This window comes from Chamaea fasciata, unplaced genomic scaffold (genome assembly GCF_029207755.1).
Source record: "Chamaea fasciata isolate MVZ Bird 193981 ecotype frontalis unplaced genomic scaffold, bChaFas1.0.hap1 SCAF_1, whole genome shotgun sequence".
In the NCBI taxonomy this organism is placed as follows: Eukaryota; Metazoa; Chordata; class Aves; order Passeriformes; family Sylviidae; genus Chamaea; species Chamaea fasciata.
The window spans coordinates 96,403,707-96,428,632 of record NW_027094086.1 but is presented as its reverse complement, the minus strand read 5'-3'; the positions used below and the strand labels follow the sequence as shown (position 1 = coordinate 96,428,632).

General features: G+C 41.5%; 1 protein-coding gene across 1 annotated transcript in view; it reads right to left on the bottom strand.

The window, feature by feature from the left end:
* TNS3 (tensin 3) overlaps positions 1-24,926 on the bottom strand; it is a 135,578-nt gene that overhangs the window by 93,814 nt on the left and 16,838 nt on the right. The window contains exons 6-10 of the mRNA XM_066190326.1: positions 23,674-23,738; positions 19,725-19,808; positions 16,565-16,677; positions 14,908-14,968; positions 14,674-14,746 (exon numbers count right to left, since the gene is read on the bottom strand). Coding sequence (XP_066046423.1) covers positions 14,674-14,746; positions 14,908-14,968; positions 16,565-16,677; positions 19,725-19,808; positions 23,674-23,738 — 396 coding nt within the window. The remainder of the gene's footprint in view (positions 1-14,673; positions 14,747-14,907; positions 14,969-16,564; positions 16,678-19,724; positions 19,809-23,673; positions 23,739-24,926) is intronic.

Genomic DNA, 24,926 nt, shown 5'->3' with positions numbered 1-24,926 from the left:
TTTTCTTTAAAGAGAACTAACTCAAACTGTCTTCCCTAACATATTCCTCGTGCACCACAGGGTCTTTATTCCCGTCTGCAGTATATGGAAGTTTTCATTGGGCAGGACCAAACTCAATTGGTAGAGTTCTAGTGTTAACTAACCAGGTGACCTCCGCTACATCCCAATGTTTGAAGGTCCCACCATTCATTGCTTTCAATATGGTTTTTAACAGTCCATTGTAACTTTCAGTTTACCCAGAGGCTGGTGCATGATAGAGTATGATACACCCACTCCATACCACACTCTCTGGGCCAGGCATCTATGGGGCAATTTTTGAAATGAATCCCCTTGTCCAACTCACTTCTTTCTGGGGTGGCATGTCTCCACAGGACTTGCTTTTCAAAGCCCAAGATGGTGCTCCTGGCAGTGGCATGAGGCACAGGGTACATCTCCAGCCATCCTGTAATTACTTCCACCATTGTAAGAACATAGCGCTTGCCTCGGTGGGTTTGCCTGAGTGTGATGCAAGCAGTCTGCCAGACCTCCTCATATTTATATTTTGACCATTGTCCCCAATGGTGATGTGTTTTTCATAACTTTAGTCCCTCAAATGGTTTATTCTGTAACTCTCCCTCTCCTTCCTTGTGTGGTTAATTTGATCCCAGCTACATTCCTGTGTGCTGAGGTCACTATGTCCTTGAACTCCTCCATTGTTCTCCTGCATCTCCCTTATCCATCCTACTCTGTGCTAGTCACTCCCACTTTGGGTTCAAGTTGACCCCGCCCCCCATGTTCACATTGATCACTGTGTTTGTATCCTCCCCTGAGACCCCCCTGCATATAAGTGCCTTCGAGGCTGGCCTCGGGGCTCCACCCCTGCCAAGCCTTTGAGTTCCTGTGAATAAACATGTGACTTAGAGAGGCATGTAGGGTCCATTTTGTGATTTCCTACACCAATCATCTGGTGAGTGCCAAGGACACTCGGGAACTCTGGAGGAAGTGTCACAGCCCCCCTTGCTCACAGCCCTGGACTAAGGCTGGGCTCAAAACAGTCCCCCATACCACAGGGGCTTTACCTGCTTATCCTGCTTGATTTCAGCACATTTCACAGTTATGGATAACCTGAGAGATCGAGCTCATGGTTAAATGCACCACTCAATCACAAGCCCACCTGTATGTTGCATGGCTTCCCTCATGACCTGAGGTGTCATGGGCCCACCAAGCCAGAAATAATTCACCCTTAGGTTGCCAGTCCAGATCCACCTGAGACACTTTAATCTTGGCAACTTGATCCACCTGTTGTTGCAATGTTCTTCAATAGCCTGACTCTTATGTGTGCATCTACATGAGGTGCTTTTGCAGCCAACTGCTCTATCCAGGTAGCAATGTCTTACTATAATTCCTGGATAGGTTTACCTCTGTGCTACCAATTAATCTTTTTCCACCAGTACAGACACCCCCACAGAGCACTTGCCATTGACCATGAGTCAGTGTACAGGTAGAGTGCTGGCCCTTTCTCTCATTCAGTGATACTTAAAGCCAACTGGATGCCTTTCAGCTCTGTGACCTGACTTGATCCACCTTGTCCCTCAATAGCTTCTGCTACTTGTCAGGACTCCATATAGCTGCTTTCTGTTTTCAATGTATGTCTACAATACAGCAGGAACTGTTGATAAAGAGATACTGCTTTTCATTTTCTGGTTCTGATTATATAGTGAGGCCTTCTCAGCACATCACCTCCTCCTCCTCCTGCTTCTCTGATGTTAGTACAAAATTTTTGCCTTCAGGCCAGTTTGTGTTGACTTCCAAGATCCCTGGGCAATTGGGGTTTCCTGTTTAAGCTAACCGCGTGATCAGCACGACTCACTCCATGAAGCATCAGTGGCATGTGTGAAACATCCTTTGAACATCCAACCCAGCAGTGGCAGTTGAGGTGTCAGGAGGAACTGCACTTTGGTGTCAATCACTTCTGAAGCAGTTCAAACACCTTCATAAGCTGCCAGGATCTCTTTTTCAGAAGGGGTGTAGCAGGCCTCAGATCCCGACACCAGGGCTTGTCCTCAGGTCTCCCCAGGTACCTTTTGCCAGACACTCCAGGAAGAACCATTCTGCCCAGCGGCAGTATAGAGCACACTTTTCACACCTTATCCTGTCTTAACTGGCCCAAGGGCTACTGCATGAGCAGTCTTTTGTTTGATTTGTTCAAAAGCTAAAATAATTATTCTTCCAAGTCACTTGATGAAGAGGCCTTACAATCTAACTGAAATCTGAAAATTACATCCTCCAAAAATCTATAATGGCTAGGAAAGCCTGTGTTTCATTCTTGCTGGCTGGTGGGGTTATTAGTTGCTATTGTTTTGACCACATCCATTGGAATCTGACAACACTCATCTTGCCATTTTACCCCTTAAATCTGAATTTCCTGGGCAAGTCCCTTGACCTTACTCTGCTTTAGGGCACAACTGGCCTTCAGGAGGACCTGAATTATCTTCTTACCCTTCTCAAAAACTTCCTCTACTGTGTAACCCCACAGAATAACGTCATCAATGTGTTGCAAGTATTCTGGAGCCTTGCCCTTTTCCAGTTCAGTCAGGATCAGTACATGGCAAATAGAGGGGCTGTTTCCAATCCCGGGGCAGTCCATTCCAGGTGTACTGGACACCCCTCTAGGTAAAATCAAACTGTCGCCTGCACTTTGCTGCTAAAGGAATGGAGAAAAATGCATTAGCAATATGAAAGGGTAACACCACTTTGCTGTCTTGGACTCCATAGTGAAGTTCCAGCATGTCCAGCAGTGCAGCAGTCAGAGGTGGTCTCCACTCTCCAATGGACTTATGCACTGACCATACAGGACTAATAAAGGGTGAGCAACTCTCGCTGACCACTCCCAGACTCTCCAGTAGATGAACCATTTCATGCATGTGGATCATAGTGTCCCAGTTTGTTGTGGCACTGCCAAGGGTACACTATTGTGGTTGTGATTGGTGCCTATTGTTTTTTGACTCTCAGAAGTCCGAAACCCAAAGTGTCCTCTGAGAGACCAGGCAAGGTGTTCAACTGTCCAATTTCCTCTGTCTCTACAGCAGCTATCCCAAAATCCCAGCGATGACCTTTCGGGTCCTCGAAATACCCTCTCCTGAGGTAATCTATGCCAAGGATGCACGGGGTCTCTGTACCAGTCACAGTTGGGTGCTTTTGCCCTTCATTCCCAGTAAGCTCACTACAGCTTCCATTACAGTCAGTTGTCATCCCAGAAACAACAAAAGATTCTGCCCCTACATATCTCAATGGCATCAGGGTACATTGTGCACTGGTGTCAACTAAAACCTTACACTCACATGGGTCTTATGTACCAAGCCATGGGATCCATGCAGTCCAATAAATCAGACTATCCGTTTCACCCACCTGGCTGAAGGTAGGGCCCCTCCTGGTAACAGTACTTATTTCTCATTTCTTTTAAGTACGGAGGTCTCTTCAAGAGCATTGGAAGCAGCATCAGTCCTTCTATTCTGTCTGAGGACTCACTCACTAGAAACTGGAGCAGGATTTATCCTTCAAGAATTTCCTGCAGTAGTTGTGCTTCCTCTCAACTCGCAGACCAGTGCTGCTAGGACAAAGATGGGTTTTCCATCGCACCTCCATACACCCTCTCCATGGTTATGCAGGTGTTGAGAGTTCGGTTTGCTCCTTTTTTACTCTGAAGAATTTTTTCCTCATAAGTTACTAAGGAGACTAAGTGTTGTGTCCATAAAGGGTGCTTGACCAGAACAAAGAGGTGGCCAAAGTTCAGAGAGGGAGATAACACGAGTTTTGGGGCAGGTAAAGGACAGAGCTGGAGCCAGCTTCGCTCTCTTTTTTCAGCATTCAGGGAGAGAGAACGGCTGGGTTGCTGCTTGCTGCGGGAGGAGTTCACTGTAACTGGAGGGGTCCAGTCCTGGAACTGGACATCTGCTCGCCTGCCTTGGAATTCTGAGCTTCTCTGCCTGTCCTGCTGGAGCTGGGCCAGCCCTGCCTTTGTTGCAGCTTCTTTGGCGCTGCTCTTTTTTGCTACACTGTGACCCTGCACCCCCCTGCCCTGCCGGAATACCCTGGCCCTGCCTGCTGGGGACATCCTGCCATTCAGCTACCAGCCCAGGACTTTCCACTGTTTCCAGCTTGGTGTTCTGAGAATTCCTGCAGGGGCACTGAGACCAAACTGCCCTGGGTTTTTTGTGAAGCAAAGCCCTCAAGGTTCTTGGTAGTTTTGTTATTAATGCTGTAGTTGCTGTTTTTGTTTGCTTTCTTATACATACTAGTAAAGTATTGCTATTCCTACCCCCAAATCTTTGCCTGAAAGCCTCTAACTGCAAATTTATAATTGGAAAAAAAAGGGGGGGAATGGGGGAGGGTGGTTTACATTCTCCATTCCAAAGGAAACTCCAGCTTTCCCTGGCAAATACCTGTCTTTCCAAACCAAGACAGCAGGTAAAACCATATGACAGATATAGCTGGACTATATCTGCACAGATGACTTGGCTTAATAGATACCAGCTCGACCAGCCTAGCTCAAAGTAAACAAGTCCCTATCCAATGATACGTCGGATTCAAACCCAGACAGAGGACCTCAGCCAACCCTTTTGAAGCATGGATACACCCATATCATTAGCCACTGAGCTAGGGGAGTTGAGACCCTTGACCAATCATGTCGGTAAGTGCAGGAAATTTGAAAGCCCTATAAAAGAAGCTGCTGAAAAATAAATGGGGCTATTGCTACATGATCTTTGGTATGTTAATGTCACATATCTGTCTCCTTCAACAGCAACATCTGGTGAGCCTTGTGATAGCAACAAACCATGGTATTGTGGGGAGACAGGGGGCTGCAGTATAGTGCCACAGAGCAGCAGCATTGCTGCAGACAGCTGGTGAGGCTGCGAAAGGCAGTGGGATATTGCCACAGGCAGCAGAATTGCTGCAAAGTGCCAGTGGAGCAGTGGAATATTGCTGCAGAAGGCAGCAGAGTGAGCTGAGTAGGTCTAGGACCCCCCCTTAGTGGAATACAGACACTGCCGGGAACATGGGAGCACAGGGCTCAACACCGCAAGATCCCACTCTGCAGATATGGACTATCTTTCTGAAAAAGACAAGGATAAAACACAACAACGGGGCTCTGCTGACATGGTATGAGAGCCACAAATTATATGTGTCTGGAGGAAATGCCCTAGACTTAAAAACTTGGGAGTGGGCTGGCTGAGATACACTTGCCACAGCCTCAATTGTTGATGACACATTATAAAACCCTGGAGGCTCATCATGGACTTATTAGAACAGTTACAGAGTGGGAGTAGAAAATGACAGAGGGTTCACCACTGGCTCTGCCCACTGATGCAAGTGGCAAAAGCACAATGCCGGTGGAGGTGGCAGGAGGCACAGACACCACACTGGGCAAGCAGGAGATGACGAAGGAGTCACAGTGTGCCATGAAAGCACCTGAGATTGTGCCACCATCCCCTGCAGGGACACCAACCCAGAAGAATATCCCCCAGTCGCCCAGGACTGTGCCACCATCCCCAGCAAGGAAGCACTGCAGGTGGAAAGCGCTGCAGCCGAACCATGCTTTGCAACTCCATGCTCTGCCACCCCAGGTCCTGCCAGACCGGCAGAAATCCCTGAGACCACCCCGTGTTCTACCACCCCATGTTATACTGCTCCATGTTGTGCCATGTCAGCAGAAACCTCTTCGACTGCTCCCAGCCACTGTGAGACTGTGTGCAGCTGCTGCAAGATGCCTTCTTGCCATGAGGCTGCACCTGCCGCTGGCTGCTGCCAAACAGTGCCAGTCACTAGCTCCTGCCAGGCACCTAGCCACTGCTGAGCCCCCAGACACTACAAAGTCCTGTCTGCCACTCAGCCACACTCTGTGATGCCCCCCAACTGTACTAGCTCTGTCACCACACCACAGGGATGGACAGCTCTCATAGAAGCAGGGCTCCCTATAGCTCTTCCAACTGCACCTGTTCAAGGATTTGATCAGCACTCGCAAGAGCCATCTACACCTCCTGCTACCAAATGCGTGCCAGGACCACCTCCACCTGAGACCAAGTGGGCCAACTCCAAGACCACACCTCAGACTCAGGCTACACAGGGCATGGCTGCGCCTCTGACCCAGCCTCAGTGGGGCATGGATCCACCTCCGATCCAGCCTTCATGGGTGAGCCTGGAAAATGCGTCACCAGGAGTTCCTGGAGATGCAATACCCAGAAGCAAAGCTGCTGTCCTGAGCACACCGCCCCTGCCGGAATTGGAGCTGGCCCTGGAATATATACTTGCAAGGGACACAAGGGATACCAGCAGTGAAAGACAGAACCATTATCCCCACACATAATACTGCTATATCGCTGCCATCATTGCACTGCCGGACAGCTTTGCCCGATCCTGTTTGCGTCTGGAAAAAGGTAAAACAGGCAGCTATCACTAGTGGGGACTATGAAGGAGCAGAACTCATTCATGTACCCAGGTTGGGGGGTTTGGAGCCTGAGGACAGGACAGTTGCCATTTATGCAATAATAAGAGGCAACAGAACTACTGACAACTACATCCTCTTCTGGTGGCCAGTTCTCTCTGAACTGCATCAGCTTGTGGCCAAACATGGTTTGGGTTCTACTGCCATTACTAATATGCTACAATTACTAACCACTGAGGAGGTAACTCCTATTGATGTAAAGCAGCTTGCCAAATTAATATTTACAACAGTCCAATATATGGTCTTGTCCTGGGTTGAAGTATATTCTATCACCATCTTCATGAACTGTTGAAACCAGGTGAGGCAGTGCTCCCTGCCTCCTCCACTCTGGCTTATCTTCTGTTAATGGGCCCATCAGCACCTTTGCTACACAGCTCACAGATAACCCCCTCCTGGACTACCTCCTGTTAACTGGCCCATCAGGCCTTATCACATGACTCACCATCCCATTGTGAGATGCTCCGCCCAGAGGGAGAAACCAAGCATTCCAGCCTGGATATAAGCTGAGACTCTGAACACCAGAGGGGCGCTTACCCACTGGATTCCCAGAGGACCCGAGCTACCAGACATTTCTACAGGATCACTGCTTCAGGAAGACCACCTCCTCTGGACTGCTTCCATCACTCCGCTCAGGTTGTATTCTGACTCTGTCAGTGGTCTTTTGTATTATTGCATCTATTCTAGTTTACTTTCTTTCTTTTTTTTTCCTATTAAATTGTATCTCTGACTTGGAGCCTCTCATTTGTTTTGCCTTCAAACTACTACAGGTCTTCAAAACTACGTGGAAGAGCACTGCTGAAAAACAGGTAAAGAATCTAAAAGTTCCACGAGAAGACCCATGTTATGAGGCAGGGGTCCCTCAACTTCTGGGATTGCCACCAGTGTGGGATGCCTGACTCCAGACTAGACTGCATCCCTTAACACTGGCACGGGTGAAAGATTTGGGATTGCAGGCATTGCTTAAGGTAACTAACATGGCAAACCCAATTCAAACATATTCCAAAATTAGACAAGGAGTGAAAGAACCATATCTACAGTTTACAGAGAGATTACAAGATGCAATGGAAAACCAAATTGTTAATGTTGAAGTCAGAAATTATCTAATTTTGCAATTGGCAAAGGACAATGCCAATGAGGACTGCTGAAGTGTCATAGAAGTGCTACCTAATGAAAATCCATCACTAAATGAATTCATAAATGCCGGTGTTAAGGTTGGATCTCATTCTCATAACACGACCATGCTAGCAGATTCCGTAGCAGCTGCTGTAAAATAACATCTCAATGCTTGAAGTGTGGACAACAAGGCCACCTGGTAGTGAACTGTCCCCATATGTCCACTCCAATGGGAACATGTCAAGGACAAAGGAATATGATCATTAATTGCGATCAGTGTGGGAAACCTGGTGACATGGCCAGGCAGTGCAAATACAAAGGGTAAACTACTACACAAACTTTTAAATAATCCTTTAAGAACCAGGGAAATGCACAACCCAACGCAAGAGGAAGATGTGTGAAAACATAAGTATCTTCTCACCTTCCTGTGCAAGCTTAATGTGACCAGCTCACAGGCAGGACTCAAGGAGCTGGAATGGATGTTTCCACCTCCATCTCAGTAACGATTACCACCTTAAAGGTACATTAAGTCCCTCTTTAGGCATAGGGGCCTATCAGGAGAGGACTGAGTGCACAGTTAATTGGAAGATCTAATACTACCTTGCAAGGCATCTATGTGCCCCCTGGTGTTATATATGCAGACTTTACTGGATAAACACACATAATGGTTTCCACCTTACTCCACCCGTGACTATGCCTGAAAAAACAGAATCGCCCAGCTTATCCCTTTTAAGTCTTGTGTCCCAAATATAGATCCCAGAGTGCAAGGAGACCAAGGCTTCAGGTCAAAAGGTGAACCTCAGGTATTTTGGACCCAGATTGTGGGTGACCACAAGTCCAGCATGGTGTGTATTGTCACAATGCCTCAAGCAAAACCTCCCCAAATAAAGGTCAGTGGCATGACTGACATAGGGGCAAAAGTCACCACCACCTCTACCCACACTTAGCCTCCATGGTGGCCCACTGAGCCCACAGGATCCACTGTTGCTGGCCTTGGATGGACCACAGAGCTGTTTGAGCAGCAAACCTGTTTTGATAAAAAATCCTGAGGGACAAACAGCTACCATTAGATCATACATCACTGTAGCACCACTTAACTTGTGGGGAAGGGATGTTCTATCTACTTGGGGAGTCTGGGTAGGGACAGATTTTTAACAGCAGCCACTATTTTAAGGGGCGTGAAATATCCCATACTACACCTAAAATGGCTTATCACTCAGCTAGTGTAGGTACCACAGTGGCCCTTTGAGAAAGAGAAGTTACACACCCTTAGGTCTTTGATGCAGGAGCAATTGGTTTAAAGACACATAGAGCCACCTATGGGTCCTTGGAACACCCCGGTATTTGTTTTAAAAAAGGAGTCTGGTAAATGGAGGTTGCTCCATGACTTGAGAAAGATCAGTTCATCCATGGAGAGCATGGGTGCCCTCCAGCCTAGTATGCCATCTCTTGTAATGATTCCTGCCAACTGGGATATTGTAATTGTGGACCTGAAATATTGTTTCTTTACTATTCCACTGCATCCAGATGATACCCCACAGTAAAAGGTTGCTTTTACTGTGCCTTCTATTAATAATGCTGCATCAGAGAAGCATTATCAATGGAAAGTACATCCTCAAGGTATGGGAAACAGCCATACAATGGTATGTTGCACAGGCACTCTCATCAGTGAGAGAACAATTTCCAGGGGCATACTGTTACCACTACACGAATTACATTTTGATTGTAACCCAAACCAAAAAAGAACTCTCATAGATTCAGCCAAAGCTGTTATGAGCATTAAAAACATTTGGGCTGCAAGTAGCACCAGAAAAGGTACAGCAGCAATCACCTTGGAAGTACCTTGGACTCAAATTTATGGATCAGACCATTTAGCCCCAGACAATTCAATTCTCGACAAAAATTTAAAATTTAAATGATGTTTAAAAATTTTTGGGTACCATCAACTGGCTCAGACCATATCTAGGTGTGACCATTCCACCATTAGTACCCTTATTTCACCTTCTAAAGGATGATCCTGATCTAACTTCTCCCAGGAAGTTAACCCCGGAGGCAAAGGCTGCTCTTGAGATAGTAGAGCAAGTCATCACAAACAGACAGATCTACTGAATATGCCAGAACTAGTATATTACTGTGTTTATTTTCATTGTTTATTTCCATCCTTCTGCTATTATTGGACAGTGGGATAGTCAATCGTCTGACCCTTTGCATGCTTTGAAATGGATGTTTCTACCTCACCAACCCAGAAAAACATCCCCTACTGTTTTTGAGTTAATTGCCCAGTTAATCATGAAATGTCGTCAAAGGTGTTTACAATTGACTGCAAAAGATCCTTCAAAAATCATTATACCTGTGACGCAAGAAGAATTTGAGTGGTGTTATACTGACAGCATTCTTTTGCAAAGTGGCTTACAAAATTTCTCAGGGCAAATTGGCTATTATTTCCCAAGTCATACATTACTGCAAATGAGTAAAACCACTGCACTATCCCTAAAACCCTGAACAGTCACACGCCCTTAAAAGTATTATTGTGTTTACTGATGGTTCTGGGAAAATGGGAAAGGCAATTGTGTCATGGAAGGAAGAAAGCAAAAGGCAAACACTGAAAGGTTATGAGAATGGGTCACCTCTGTTGGTGGAGTTACGTGCTGTAGCTATGGCTTTTCAGCATTTTCCCCATACCCCTTTAAATACTGTCACTGACTCTGCCTTTGTTGCTGACATAACACAGGGACTAGACCAAGCTCTGTTGAAAGAAATTGATAGTGCACAATTACTTGGCCTGCTAAAAATTTTGTGGCACACCATCCAAACAAGAAACTACCCGTACTACATTCTACATATTAGAACCCAGACAAATCTCCCAGGTTTTATTACAGAGGGCAATGCATGAGCACATCACCTAACTAGCCCTGCCTGGACAGCACCAAAGCCAGACATGCTGGCACAAGCAAAAGTCTTACACGAATTCTTTCATCAAGGCGTTTGACCTCTACAGAGGCAATTTCTGCTATCGAACAGAGAGGCTTGTAACATAGTCAATACTTGACTGCCAAGGCCACACTGCACCACCACAGATGGGAGTTAATCCCCATGGTTTAAAAGCTTTCCAAGTTCGGCAGACTGATGTCACCCATATTCTCAAGTTTTGACAATTTAAATACATACATGTATCAATTGATACCTTGTCCTCTGCCATATAGGCTCCAGTCCACTCAGGAGAAAAAAGCCAGGATGCCATCGCACATTGGTGATTAGCCTTGGCTGCTTTGAGTATCCCTTCTAACATCAAAACAGATAGTGGACCTGCATACACACCACAAAAAAAGCTAGACAATTTCTACAGCTCTGGGGTGTGTCACACCAAACTGGTATACCCCATTAATCAACTGGACAGGCCATTGTCAAATGTACTTATGGCACTTTAAAACGCATCTTAGATAAACAAATGAAGGCATGTGTAATGAAACCCCCCAGACAGAGTAATGAAAGCTGTTTTCATCTTGAATCACTTAACAGTACCAGAACAATCCCAAATTCCAGTAATCTTAAATCATTTCCTATCATCTAGAGATGCCAAATCACCTACACCTAAAGTAATGGTAAAAGATATTATCATGAACAAGGGGGAAGGTTCATGGGACCTCATTACATGGGGACGTGGGTATGCCTGCGTTTCCACGGACACGGAAACAGGATGGATACCCGCCAGGTGTGTTTGCCTTGCTCTACATCCTGCTCAGGACTAGAGACAATATCTACCTGATGAAACTCCAGCAGATTTAGTGGAGCAGTGAGTTAAACACTCAATTGATACATAGTGATCTGGGATCTTTTTGAGAGGACAAGTTTATTTAAGACAAAGCCTGAACTGGACAAGTTGCTTTCCCAGTTACTTCATTTTCCCACTGTTCTAAAGTTTAAATGTTTCTTGTTCATAGAGTTAAGTCGTAAGTTTGTAACTACCAAGTAATAAGCAGCAGTGTGTCAATTTGAAAGCTTGTATTGCTGGTAATCCTGCCTGACAGCTCCTGGGAATGGATGTAACGTTTCCAATGATATATGGGACGCATCACTGGCTAAGAGAGGCTAGGTCTGCCGAGTTAGGTAGAATCGTATGTGTCATCATGCTGTCCTGTCATCTTACCCGCAAAGGGCCCTTGCAGGTAAGATTACAGAGAACACTTTGCATTTTTATTAAAACTGAGAAGGGGAAACTGTGACAGATATATCTGGACTATACCTGCACAGATGACTTAGCTTAATACATACCAGCTTGACTAGCCTTGCTCAGAGTAAACAACTCCATAGACACAACGATGATAGGTCATATTCAAACCCAGACAGAGGACCTCAGCCAACCCATCTGAAGCTTGGATACACCCATATTCTTGGCCAGTGAGCAAGGCGGAGTTGAGACCCTTGACCAATCATGTAAGCGCAGGAAATTTTAAAGCCCTATAAAAGGAGCTGCCAAACAATAAACGGGGCTGTTGCTGCATGGTTTTTGTTATGTTAGTGTCGCATCCCTGTTTCTGTCAACAGCAACAAAACCACAGGTTACTTTGTGGTGTGTACCCCCTCTCCTGAGCAGGACAATCTTATTCCTAATAGCAGAGACTGGTCTGTAATGGCAGGGCATGGGACACTTCTTTAAATTGCTGGTAGTCCCCTTTAAATTGCAGGAGGTCCTGGGACAGTCTTTCCACAGAAAAGATGCAGGCCCACAGGGAGGAAGAGATACTTTCTTCATATAGTTGGAGTTTGGTAACCAAATTATCCACTTGTTGTTCACCTTCTTTCCATGACATCACTGTCAATGAATTCATATACAGCAATGGTGTGCTTTCTGGGAACTTCCACCACATGTGGTGTTTGTGTACACTGGACTTCATCTGGATATATAGGGAATTGCTAATTATTTGCATCCTTATAAAGTACTTCAAGAACAGCTAATTCTCTCTAGTTCTGGATACCTTTCTCCATGGTGCTCCACTTGTCTCAGTGCAATAATAGATTACCCTTGTTAAGATAACAGACACTCCTTATACTTGACAGGAGTCACCTCCAGAGGCTGAGGTGCTGTCCTCTTCCCAATCCCAATGTACACATTCCATGGGCCACAATATCCCAGCATCGGACCAGCCATGTCACCAGGGGCTACCCAGCCGGTGGCTGAAATCCTTACCCATAGCTCACCCAGGGATAAGGATCAGGTGATTATCTCTAGCCCTGTTTCTTCCTCTTGTGGAGTGCCCTACTGCCTCTTCATCTCTCATTATGCCAACTGATTCAGTCTTGGATTTCTTCTTCTGTATAGGGGCAACTGTTACCAGCATATGTTGTTCCCCTGGTTCAGCCGCAGTTTGAGTGCCCACAGCATGTACTGATCTGCTTTCCTCCCTTCCTCCTAAGGGTGCTGTCTGATAATGAGCAATGTCCAATAAACAGCAGCCAGAGCCCAGCACAATGCATAACTTCATGCCTCTCTGGAACTGCCACACCATTTCTTCTTTTGCATATTTTATCACTTCAACAGAGTCTTGTAGTTGTTCAGGGGTGAACTTACAAACCCTTGGAGCAGAATAGTCCTTCAGAAGCTGGCCCATTTTGTCCTACCTTCCATGCCACTCATGACAACCCACCCTTGGGGCAGATCTTTGAAAGACCCCCCTAAAAATCTCCTGTAACTCTTAACATGGCGTGGACCAGACTGAGGAGAGCTGGCAGACCTAGCCACAAGAACATGCTTTCCTAAATATCCAAGGGGGATTCAAAATTCTCAAAAACTGTTTTAGCAGGTCTGAAAGAGAAAAAGGAGGTGAAAAGCTGGGGAAAATCATTCTCCCCTGTTCCCCCAATAAACTGGGTATGATTAGTAATGGACTCCCAAAGGTAGTGCTGGAGGTAAGGGCAGGAGAGCAGCACTCAATACACATCCCAAATGACCTTCATTGTCCTTGATGTTACCACATCATAAGATGGCATCACGTAGTACATCAACAAAACAATCCCAATCCCTCTCCCTGATCTGAAAAATATCATGAGGTATGGAAATACATACAGTTAAGGTACCACACCACATGGACAAATCAAACAACATTGTAACCAGTGGCTCTGGACCTAATGCAAAAAAATGCCTGGATGAAATTTATTTCAAACTCATTCTGGGCAAACCTGTTGCTATCCTAACCCTTCTTATCTCACACTGGGTGCCAAATAAGGGTATTGTGGTTCAGGAATGGTGTTTTCCAATTTAGTGTTCCCACTGAAACACTCCAAACTACACACACTGCTCAGCCATTACCCCTCCCCCTCTGCCCTGCAGCAGGTTGGAGAGGAGAATTGGATGCACAAACAGGAACAGCAACAATACAAATGACAGAGGGTACAAGTAAAGAAAACCCAGACAATTCACACATGACTGCTCACAGACATCTCCCCTTCTTCCCTCCCCACCTCCCAGAAACCCCAGCAATACCCAAGCATTCCCTCCACCATGCTACCTGATCAGAAAGGAAGCCATTCCTGTGTCCCTGAAAAATGACATGAGGTGGTACAAAATAACCTTTAGGGTCCAAACCATGCCCCATCTGGCTACTGCAAAATTTAACTCTATGCCAGTTGGACATTATCCATCCCTTATGTGGTATTGCACTTTCTTGAGTGCCAGGAGAATTTAGAATTACTTAGGTATTTTCTTTATAGCAGGTAGTTTTACAATTGTGCACACTGCCTGCCAAATTATAGGACAAGATATTTTAATGCCAAATTACAAATACTCCCCACAGTAATCTTTATAAAGAAAAGAACAATACAGGCCTTACTGGACTTGGTGACACTATAAAAAAAAAGAATGCTGAGACCAAACAATAGTTTTGAAAACAATTTGCTCCTAAAAACCTTTTACAAGAGTTTTTATTCCCATGAAAGCCAAAGATGATGACTAAATTAACCTAAATTATTCTGCAGTATCTCCAGGCATTACAACAAATAATTTTTTTTACGAGAACACAAAAGTCAGAGACTGTAAATTAATTGTCATGTCAATAGATTTTCATTCCATAGAATTAACTCACCATAATATCTCCCTTCAAAAGCTGGGCAGGGTCTATAGCAATGCAGATTCGACTTTGATTTTCTGACCCTATGCTACTTGACAGGAGGAAAAAAAATAAAATACATTGTTTAAAAACACAAAAACAGAAAACAAGCAAGAAACCAAGAAACAAAACTAAAAAAGGCTATGTAATTCTGCAATCATGAAAATTAAAACCTAAATTCAAACATAATGGAAAATGCTTACAACTTACTATATTCCAGATGTATAAACTGGTTGCATAGCCTGGTATAACTTCAGAAAAGTTCGACAAGCTGAAAAGAAGACAACATAAAAGGGTGTTTTGTAACATTCAAATATAGGAAAACAATGACAACTAGGAAGGTTCATGAACATCCAGACTGAGGAAAACGGCACACAAGTGGCAATGCTGGATGGTCAAAATAACCCTCAAAGTGAGATTGGCTAAAAGGTATTTTATTTTATTTTATTTTAGACTACTTCTGAATTCAATACAGAGGGATTTTAAAGGATTCTAGTAAGGAAAGAAACAAATTCTGCAAGAAAACAAAATTATTAAATGAAGAATGATAATGGCCAAAAGAAAGTAAATCTCCAATAGAAATTAAAACATTTTCATAACAAATTATTTGATCTTCAGGTTTTTTTCAAAATTAATAAGTTCTTAAATTTCCACCTAGAACAAACAATACTCTAATTTTATTAAAACAGTTACTTTAGAAATAAAATCTGACTAAACAACAATGACAATATAATCAATGCAAATTCATGCTAATTATATCACAAAAAACCTTTGGATAATAAAAATGCAGGAACTCAAAACTGTTATTTAATCATAAATCCTTAAGACCTCTAAGTTCATCAAGTCCAACCATTTAAGTTGGATTCCTTTACTGTGCTGTGGCACATTATCTCGTTTTATCATTTTAATTTTAAAGCTACTTAGGATAGCCATGTTAGTATCACTGGTGAAGCCACACCTCAACTACTGTGGTCAGTTCTGTGGCATTCACTTCAAGAAAGATACTGGAGTGTGGTAATGTGTCAAAAAAAGGTCAAGGGAGCTGGTGAAGAGTCTCCACACATGTCCTGTGAGGAGCAGCCGAGAGAGCTGGGTTTTTTAACCTGGAGAAAAGGAGGCTCAGGGAGACCTTATCACTCCCTAAAACTGCTGGAAAGGAGGTTGTAGCAAGGTGGGAGTCAGCGTCTTCTCCTGGGCAACTAATGATACGATAAGAGAACATAGCCTCAAGCTGCACAGATAAGGCTCCTTTTGGACAGAGGGAAGAATTTGTTCACTGAAAGGGTTGCTAAACTTTGGAATGGAGTGCCCAGAGAGGTGGTGGAGTCACCATCCCTTGTAGGTGTTCAAGAAATGACTGGACATGCCACTAAATGCCATGATCTAGTTGACAAAGTGATAACGCATCAAAGGTTGGACTCAATGATCTTGGATGTCCTTTTCCAAACTAAATGATTCTGTGTAATTCTGTAAGTACACCCTATCCAAACAGCTTTTCCACACAAAATCCAATCTCAAAACAGAAAAGAGATTATATTTCTTATCATTTCCCAAAACAAAGGGGAAATGACTGTAAAATCTGACCAGGTTCTCAGATCCTCTGCAGTAACAGGGACCACAACTGTTCAGAGATAGGCAGATATGATTAGTATCAACTATTCATTTAACAAAGAACAAGAAATTGATTTCACTTGCTCCGATTTTTACTCTAAGAATGCTTCTTTCCTGGTTACTTTATTGGAAATATTTGGATGGATATGAAGAAGATATTAATTTTATTTTGAAATTCATGCAGGCTTTCTAGAAGGTTCCAAAATGAAACAAGATTTTGATCCTACACCTGAATAGGGAAAATTAGGTAACTTACCTCCCCCAGCATCTAAGTTTGGGATGTCATGAAGGATAACATAGTGCAGGAAAAGAGGGGTTGCATTCATTTTCACAGATCCAGATAGAAGGCCACTTAAGAACTGCACATATCTGAAAACAAGAAGTTTATCTCAATTGTATAAAACCACTAATACCAGGGAAATACACTGTTTACACAATGGTTTTTCCAGATTATGGGTAATGAAGAGCATTGTGACAATGCACATAACTACAAAATAATAATCTTCACAAAACAGCATGAAAAGATACTTTAATTTACCACTGTATTAAAACCACGGCTGTTACATTGCTATTGTTGATATCTTTTAGTCATTTACATTCCTATTCTAAGTAAGAAACAAAGTAGAAGAGACAGCAAAGTCAATTGTTTTGGTACACATTGCTAGTTACAACTTTAGTCTTAAATGTCTTTCACAGCAGCATGATATGGGTCCCATATGGGTCCCAAAATTTACAGTGAAATTATCTTCATTAAAACAAAAGCAAGTGCCCTTGTCAGTAATCTTAACATTAAGGGCAATGCGGTCAAATAACATCTTCATAATGAGAAGTGATCTCAATTCAGCACAAAACAAGAGGAAAACTACCACAGCAATGTGAAAATTATTCTGTTTCTGTGATTTAATACATGGTTTGGTCACAAGCTCATTAGCAAATACATGCAAGTAAACGTCACTGCAGTGCCTTTAATTTTTCCACTGGCTTTGAGTTCCTTTTTCTTCCATGCCTATGAGAAGACCTTCATTTAACTTTATTTTCAGGAAGGTATAAAGGAAAATCATCTCTTTTTCACCTTTATGCAGAGATCTCATTAACTGAACTCCTGGTAACATGACTAAGGATATCCTGCCAGGTAACAACAGCTTTACTACCCCAGAATGGGGGTTGTGGTGATTTTAAACAGGTATCATTTTACAGAGGACTTGCAAAGCTCAATTTATTTAAATGTTAAGAAAAGGCATCTTTTTTTTTGTTTGTTTTTAATTATTACAAAATTTAACTTTCAATTATTACAAAAATCTGACTGAATTTTTGAAAACCATTCTCAAGGCAGTACACTTAAGGGACCTATAGACAGTTGGCTTATTTTTGAGAAGAGAATTCAGATATTTATCCTGAAGGTTTATGAGAAATTTCTTTCATAGGAAGGGTCTCTATCTGCATTTCTCATTCAGACAAATCTTCAACTGCTTATCTGAGAACGGATTTAAAATAGACCTGGGCTACAGTTATTTTTCTTGCATTGTTACAGTACCAAACTAGCAGTAGGGAAAAGCTAAGTGACTTAATGACCACACAATTTATTTTTGCCTGGACAAGATTTAGTGCAGAAGAGGTTTCAAAATGTGAAAAAATGGGTGTATTGTCATATTTTACAATTTTGAGATCCACTTAAATTACACCCATTTATATATCAACTGGGTTTTGACAAGGATATCACTAATTAATTATCCAGCACTCGTTTCTGAGAAAAAGTATATTAAAAGGCCACTGACCAATCAGAATGGGAAAAAAAGAGTATAAAGTTATCCACAAATAATAAGACAGTTGGTTTTCCTTTCTCTGCAATAAGATTAGTGGCCACTGCCAGGCCAGGCAAAGGTAGGAGAGGTGAGATTCAGGAGAACAGTTCTGACAAACTGTTCGGAAAACCACCTCTGTTCTCATGAGAAATGAGATACTCCAAACTATGTGTGTATGTCTGAAGATGGTAAGGGCAGCTCACGTTCAGCAGTGGTGAGCAAAGATGTTAACTCCATCAGTCAAGAAGCAAACTGAGTATCTCTGAGGCCCTCCCCCTGCAGTTATCCCCAGAAAAAAAAAGTGTCCTTGAAGGGGGTGTTGGAAAGATAGATCCAACCATTTATATCAATTTAATGCCTAGCTTTAGGGCTCACATACAGCTCACTTAAGTTAGTAGCTACTGAAGCTTCCCGTCAACATGGTTGAAAAACTGCCCTGATGCACAATTCACAGGCTGTTGTGGAGGTTCCTGGCTCTCAGTGAACTATGCCTGCTGTCTAGGGCTTCTGGATGGGAAGATTAACAATAAAAGGAAAAACAATTTATTTTTGCTGCTATGGTTCACACTTCTCTGTCTGCTAGGCAGCATTCTCAAATCCTTATTATTCAAATGCAATAATCATATATGCAAGCACAAAACTGAAACAAAAAAGGCCAGTCAACTTCTACTTAGGAAAAGTTTCTCTCAAGTCTAACAGAATGTTATGTTACTATTTTTCAAGTTAAAAGGAGCAGTGCGTGTCACCTAATGGGTTAAAAAAGTAACTGGTATGTTTTTATTTAGAGATTAACAGAACCAAACACCTTACACTAGTTGTTATTACTGATTTTTCTGTTTTAATTACTAGCAAATTCTTATACTTTAAACAACTTCTAAACAACCTACTGCATAGAGATGTATTAAGAAAAAAATAATAAACAGTAATTACTAAATCAAACCCAGATGATATTTTGTATTTCTAAAAGATTTGCCTCTATCACAATTACTTGTCTGATGGATATCAGTCTCTTTTGGTACTGAATCCTTCAATTACCTGTCATCAAAACAAGGTATATAGTGAACCCCCAAACTATTCACTTTCCAAAGTGCTTATTACTTCGAATCCTAACTCAACCTTTATCATACAGAAAGACTGAAAAGGCAACACAGATAAACATAATGAATATTGCATGCTTTGACAAACATTTACTAGCATGGACATGGGGCAAGTACATAACCTGCAGACCCTCTAAACAAGTAGTAAAAAGATCTTTATTGCACACTAATCAGCACACATTCCATACTCATCATTATGCCACAGAAAAATGAGTTTATTGTTATCTTGGAACAATCAAGATTGTGACATCTCTTTGTTAACAAACAATGCGGTGAGAACCCATTTAGATAACAGTGTGGTACAAAAGGTCTTGCCTATCTGGGACCACACTTAGGCACTGAAGGAGAGATCTCATCAATCAAGAAATATTAATATAAGATACAGTGCTGAGAATTCAGGAAGCAATGGAGGATCTTGTGGAAATGGCCTTCACATAGCTGGGAAAAGAGTAAGACACGGGAGCACAAGATAATGATGACATTTCCTATTGATATAAATTAGAAACAAATTGAATACCTTTTTTGGGATGGCTGCATTAAAGCTGAAACTTTATCATCAAAGAATTTCTTCATAGCAAATCTGTCTAGAGCCTGATCAGCACTGTCAAGAAAAAAGACATGTTATTCTGCTTCAGTGTTATCTTGAAAATTCAGCAGGTTACTGCTTGAAATATGCAAAAATATTTGGAAGAAAAAAGGAGGGAAGTAAAAAAAAAAAAAAAAAAAAAAAAAAAAAAAAAAAAAAAAAAAAAGCACCTAACTGGGTAGTAATTTGGACATTGTGGACAATGTTTCTTCCACTGACACCTTCTCATTCAATACCTTAAGATAGTTTCCTTCCTGAGCAAAGCACCTTCTTCCTTATTCAATTAACTGAATTGCATACTTCCAACATGAATACATTAAAATCAGAATGCAAAAAACTTTGGCAAAACCAAACAGCTCAGGCTCCCAAAGAAGGATACTTGCCATAATTTCTTGAGTGTGCCACTGGGGCGTTCTCTCTATAAAATACAAATTTATTTTCTTTTTCATAAAGAACTGTAGTACCAGGATAGAGATTCATTTAAGTGGTCAATAATTCATTCAGCCTTTATTTCCTGTACCCTGAGCCATCAAGGAAGAGACTGTCTTTGAAAAAGAACTATTTTACATCAAACAACCACAAACTCTTCAAGCACACAATCAAGGAGCAACATATTCCAAAAAATTTATTTTCTTCCATTCTCTATCCAGAATGCCTCTTATGTGGGTCTTTTTTGGGTGAAGGAAGGCAAGAGGCTACAGGAAAAAAAAGTGCCAAAAATCAGTGTGAATGCTGGTAATCACATAAGCCAAGTAACATGCTATGGTGATTCTTTTAGATCTATTCCACATAAAAACAATGTGTCTCATAACAGATGTAGTTCACAGTTTTAATTTACATCAAAACATAAAAGATCTGGAAGTTTCAAAATACAAGAACACACCAGAATTTCAGCTTCTAAATTCCACAACTAGTTCAACATAAATGAGTTCAGAGGAAAAGAAAACTGTGCAAAGTACACATATGCATTTCAGGACAAAATTGAAATTTATGCCTTTTCCAAAAATTAATCAGAATCTGCCAATTGTCTTGACAGGAAGCTGGATCAGAATATAAAGTCAAGCCTTTTCTTCATGGGTGCTAAAAATTATTTAGTATGTATTTTAAATATTCCCTATGCAAAACCTCTTTCTCACATAATCCACCATGTATCTTCATTACATCTCCATCCACATTGCCATCCAGAATTTAGGCAGCCCGTTCCTAACTGGCCAAAAACTGCTAGCACTTTGCTTGTTAAAATAGAATGTACCAACAATTGCAAAGAGCTCTGTTTAACGTCACTAGATTTGATGACATATTATTCCTTTCTAAATGAGAAAATTTAATACTACAACATATAACTAAAGGGGGGGTTGCATCAATAAGGATTTTTCATAGAATGGTTTAGCTTGGAAACAACCTTAAAGATCATCTTGTTCCAACTCTCCTGCCATGGGCAGAACACCTTTCACCACGTTACTCCAAGCCCTATCCCACCTGGCCTTGAGCACTTTCAAAAATGTGGCATTCACAACTTCTCTGGAAAAGCTGTTCCAGTGTCTTACCACTCTAACAGTAAAGAATTTATTCTTTATATTTAATATCTAATCTAAATCTACCCTCCTTCACTCTATAGCCATCCACTCCTTGTCCTATCACTGCCTTACTTTGAGCAAGTCCCACTCCACCCATCTTGTAGGCCTCCTTTAGGTACTGGAGGACCACAAGGTCTCCTCAGAGCCTACTCTTCTTTCAGACTGAACAACCCCAACCCTAATCTTTAGCCTGTCTTTACAGCAGAGGTGCTAAGCCTAAATTCACAGAATTTCACTAAGCCTAGATTTTTTTGGCATGTTGTTGTGGTTCAGGAATGGAATTGCCTAATTTAGTGCTCCTACTGATGCTCTCCAAATCACACTGCTGCTTTCTCCCTTCCTCCTCTCCCCTTCCCTTGCAGTGGGATCAAGAGGGGAATTGGAGGCACAAAGGCAAAGATCACAGGCTTTGATCTTTGAATAAGGACAATTTACTGGACTCAGGAATGAGATAAGAAAATTAATAGTAAGAACAAAAATACTATTGATAGAGGGTAGAAGAAAGGAAACATTATCACTCATTGTGGAAACCCCCAACAATAGACAATGCTGGATGGCTCCTCTGCAACACTTTCTCAACCAGAAGGGACCCCTTCTCCCTTGAAGAATCCCCTTCACCCCACCCTCAGCAATGACATAAGGTGGTATAGAATAACCTCTGGGTACTGGCCACACTCCCTCAAGCATACTGAAAAGGAAAAAAAAAAAAACCTGCCTTGGCCAAGACTAGGACACCTATGGATGCTGACAATTATGAACTTTCTTTAGTGCGAACATCTTCAAGATCTTCTAAGTACCATTTCAGACACAGTAGATGGCACCCTTAACAGCAGCACCTGCAGTAATTTCTGCTTCTGCAAGGTTGCTGTGTACTATTTTCACGAGTCTTGATAATGCTATCAAGCATACATTGGATATACAAATCCTAGCTGGGAAAGCCCCAACCTCATTCTTATACAGAAAAATTGAGTTTTGGATAGCAGCTGCCAGATACCCAGAAAGTTAAAGAGGGCTTTCCAAGTTCACTCCTCTCCTGCAACTTCACTGGAGGAATCCTGAATTTGTTAGAGGTAAAAGGTAATACTTTCATTGCTGGGCTTAACAAAACAACACATAAACGTGACTGTAATGGTGTTATTAAAACATATTTATAGCCAGGTACTACCTTTAGGATGACATAATACACTCAATACCGCATAATACACACGCGACACTGAAATCACACCATAACAACTGTACTACCCTCACCTGACAGGTTTTGCTATTCACAATACTTCTCAACAAAATACGAAATTGTGGCAATCACTGAGGCAAGTAGCTTTTTTTCAGCATATATTGGTGTACACAATACACTTCGTTTCTTGGTCCATAATTACTTATAAATTTGGTTTTCCCCAATGAACACAGATTATTTTCCGGGATTCTAGTTTGACTGACATGCATGAGTAATTTGCCATCAACCTCTAGCGGTTCAAGGCTCCATCAACTACAGGAGTGGATCAAATCTATTACTGACAGGCTGGTGTGAATTCAGGACCAAATTTGATTCAACCATGTCATTTAGAATGTATTCTTATTTTAATATATTTATGTATGTATATAAATTTTTAAAAAAAAAAGAAAAACAGTAAGTTTAGAAATCCAACAAAAATTTCCAAAATGCATTTCATCCTTTTTGACACCGTTTATTAAATTGTATCATTTTTTATATAAATTGTCGATTCTCATTTCATAATTTGAGCACTCCAAAATAAACAATTAAAACCAAGTAATAAGATATCTATTCTTTGAACTGACTGCAAAATAAAGCCTAGATTATTTCTTACACTTCATTCTGCACTTGGATCAATGTCTAGGAATTCCCTACTCAAACACTGTTTCCAGATTCTAATAACAGTTTTCCTTAAGTACTTAAGGAATAATTTCTCACTGATTCAAGAGGCCACTTGATGGATGTGGCAAATAGATAAGTTCAATAGAATAAAGATAGTATCATTACATAAAAATGGTTTCTTGCACATTCTATAATGTTCATCTGAAAATATCCTTTAGAAAAATTTTCTGCAAACCAATAAAATCTCAGTTTCAAAGGGACCTTAGGTTGTCACGTAATCCAGTCTCCTGGTGGAAGCATGATTACAAGAAAATTATCATGAAAGCAGTCTCTGTTAAGAAAGACATGCTCCAAAACTCTTTCAGAAGAAAATCTGACAAACAGTAAGCTGATAGACAGTAATCAACTAAAAGGCATTTTTTCCAATGTTTATTGTAAAAAAAATACAATATGCATTATTCACACTTACCTTGCAGAAACATTGGTAAAGTGCATATACGATGATATGACAACACCTATCCTTCCTTTTCCTCCCTGTATTAGGAAAAAGGGAATGGTACCTTATATTATGTATTACGTTATTGGGCATTATATTTAAGACCCATACTAAATACAATTTCAAGGCAAGAGATTCAGAGTCCTTTTGCTCATGCACCCTGTATTGATGTAAAGGTGGATATAATGGGCAGCAGCTTATCTGTTAATGTAAGCTGGCTGACAAAGCTGGCTGACATAAAAAAACACTAAGTAGGATTTCTATGTGCATGCCTGTCAAATCTTACCAATTAAGAGGAATCACTGGAAAAAAAGAACAAAAAATTGTATGAACTACTCTAATTTTGTATTATTTTTTCCAGAGATCATTCACAACAAGTCTAGACAATGTTGCAATTCCCAGGATGAAATGCCATAAAATACCTATTTTAGAAAGAATAGGCCTTTCTGGCAGGTTTTCTCATTTTTACCTCTCCAACACCTGAGATCTATAGTAACTGACTTTCTATGGATAATTTAAAAAATGCTCTAAAGTATTTTTATATAATTTACATGACAAATGCAGTAACAAGCAACAATTCTCACAGATTTCAAAATACTTTCAGTCTCTCAGCTGATAGTAGTTGGCTGTATCTATCTCTGTGGCTGGAAACCTATATCTTCAAAAGGCATAAATCAAGAACATGCATTATCAATTTGTATATGATTGTATATCTATAAATACTTTGTTCCATTTTCTTTTGTCCCACGTATGGGCCATTCTCCTGGCTGCATTCCTGTAACTAGTAAAATTTCAAGTATTTCATACAATAATGACATTCTGCCTGGAAGAAATTTTGGACTAGAGACTTCACAACCTGACTTCAAGTTTCCATCCCATTAACACCATCATTTTGTTTAGAGTAACATCTACCAGTGATACAGAGATAAGTTTGCTTCAAGTGTCATGAGCACAGCTACCAACCCAGTTCTTTATTCATTTCATCCAAATTTAACTAAGGTTTTTCTTTATTTCTGTTTATTGTGAGCAAGCAGGAGGAGGCAACACAGCACACTGGTACCTTTGCTCTAAGGCACTGCAATGATGCTGTCAATTAAAGCCTTTCAAAAATATCCAGAAAGTCCTTAATGACCTCATTTCCTACAACCTTACACAGTCTAAAGAGATGATCTGCGATACAGTGCCTATTCTTATCCAGCAACAAAATTCATGAGTGTCACGGAACA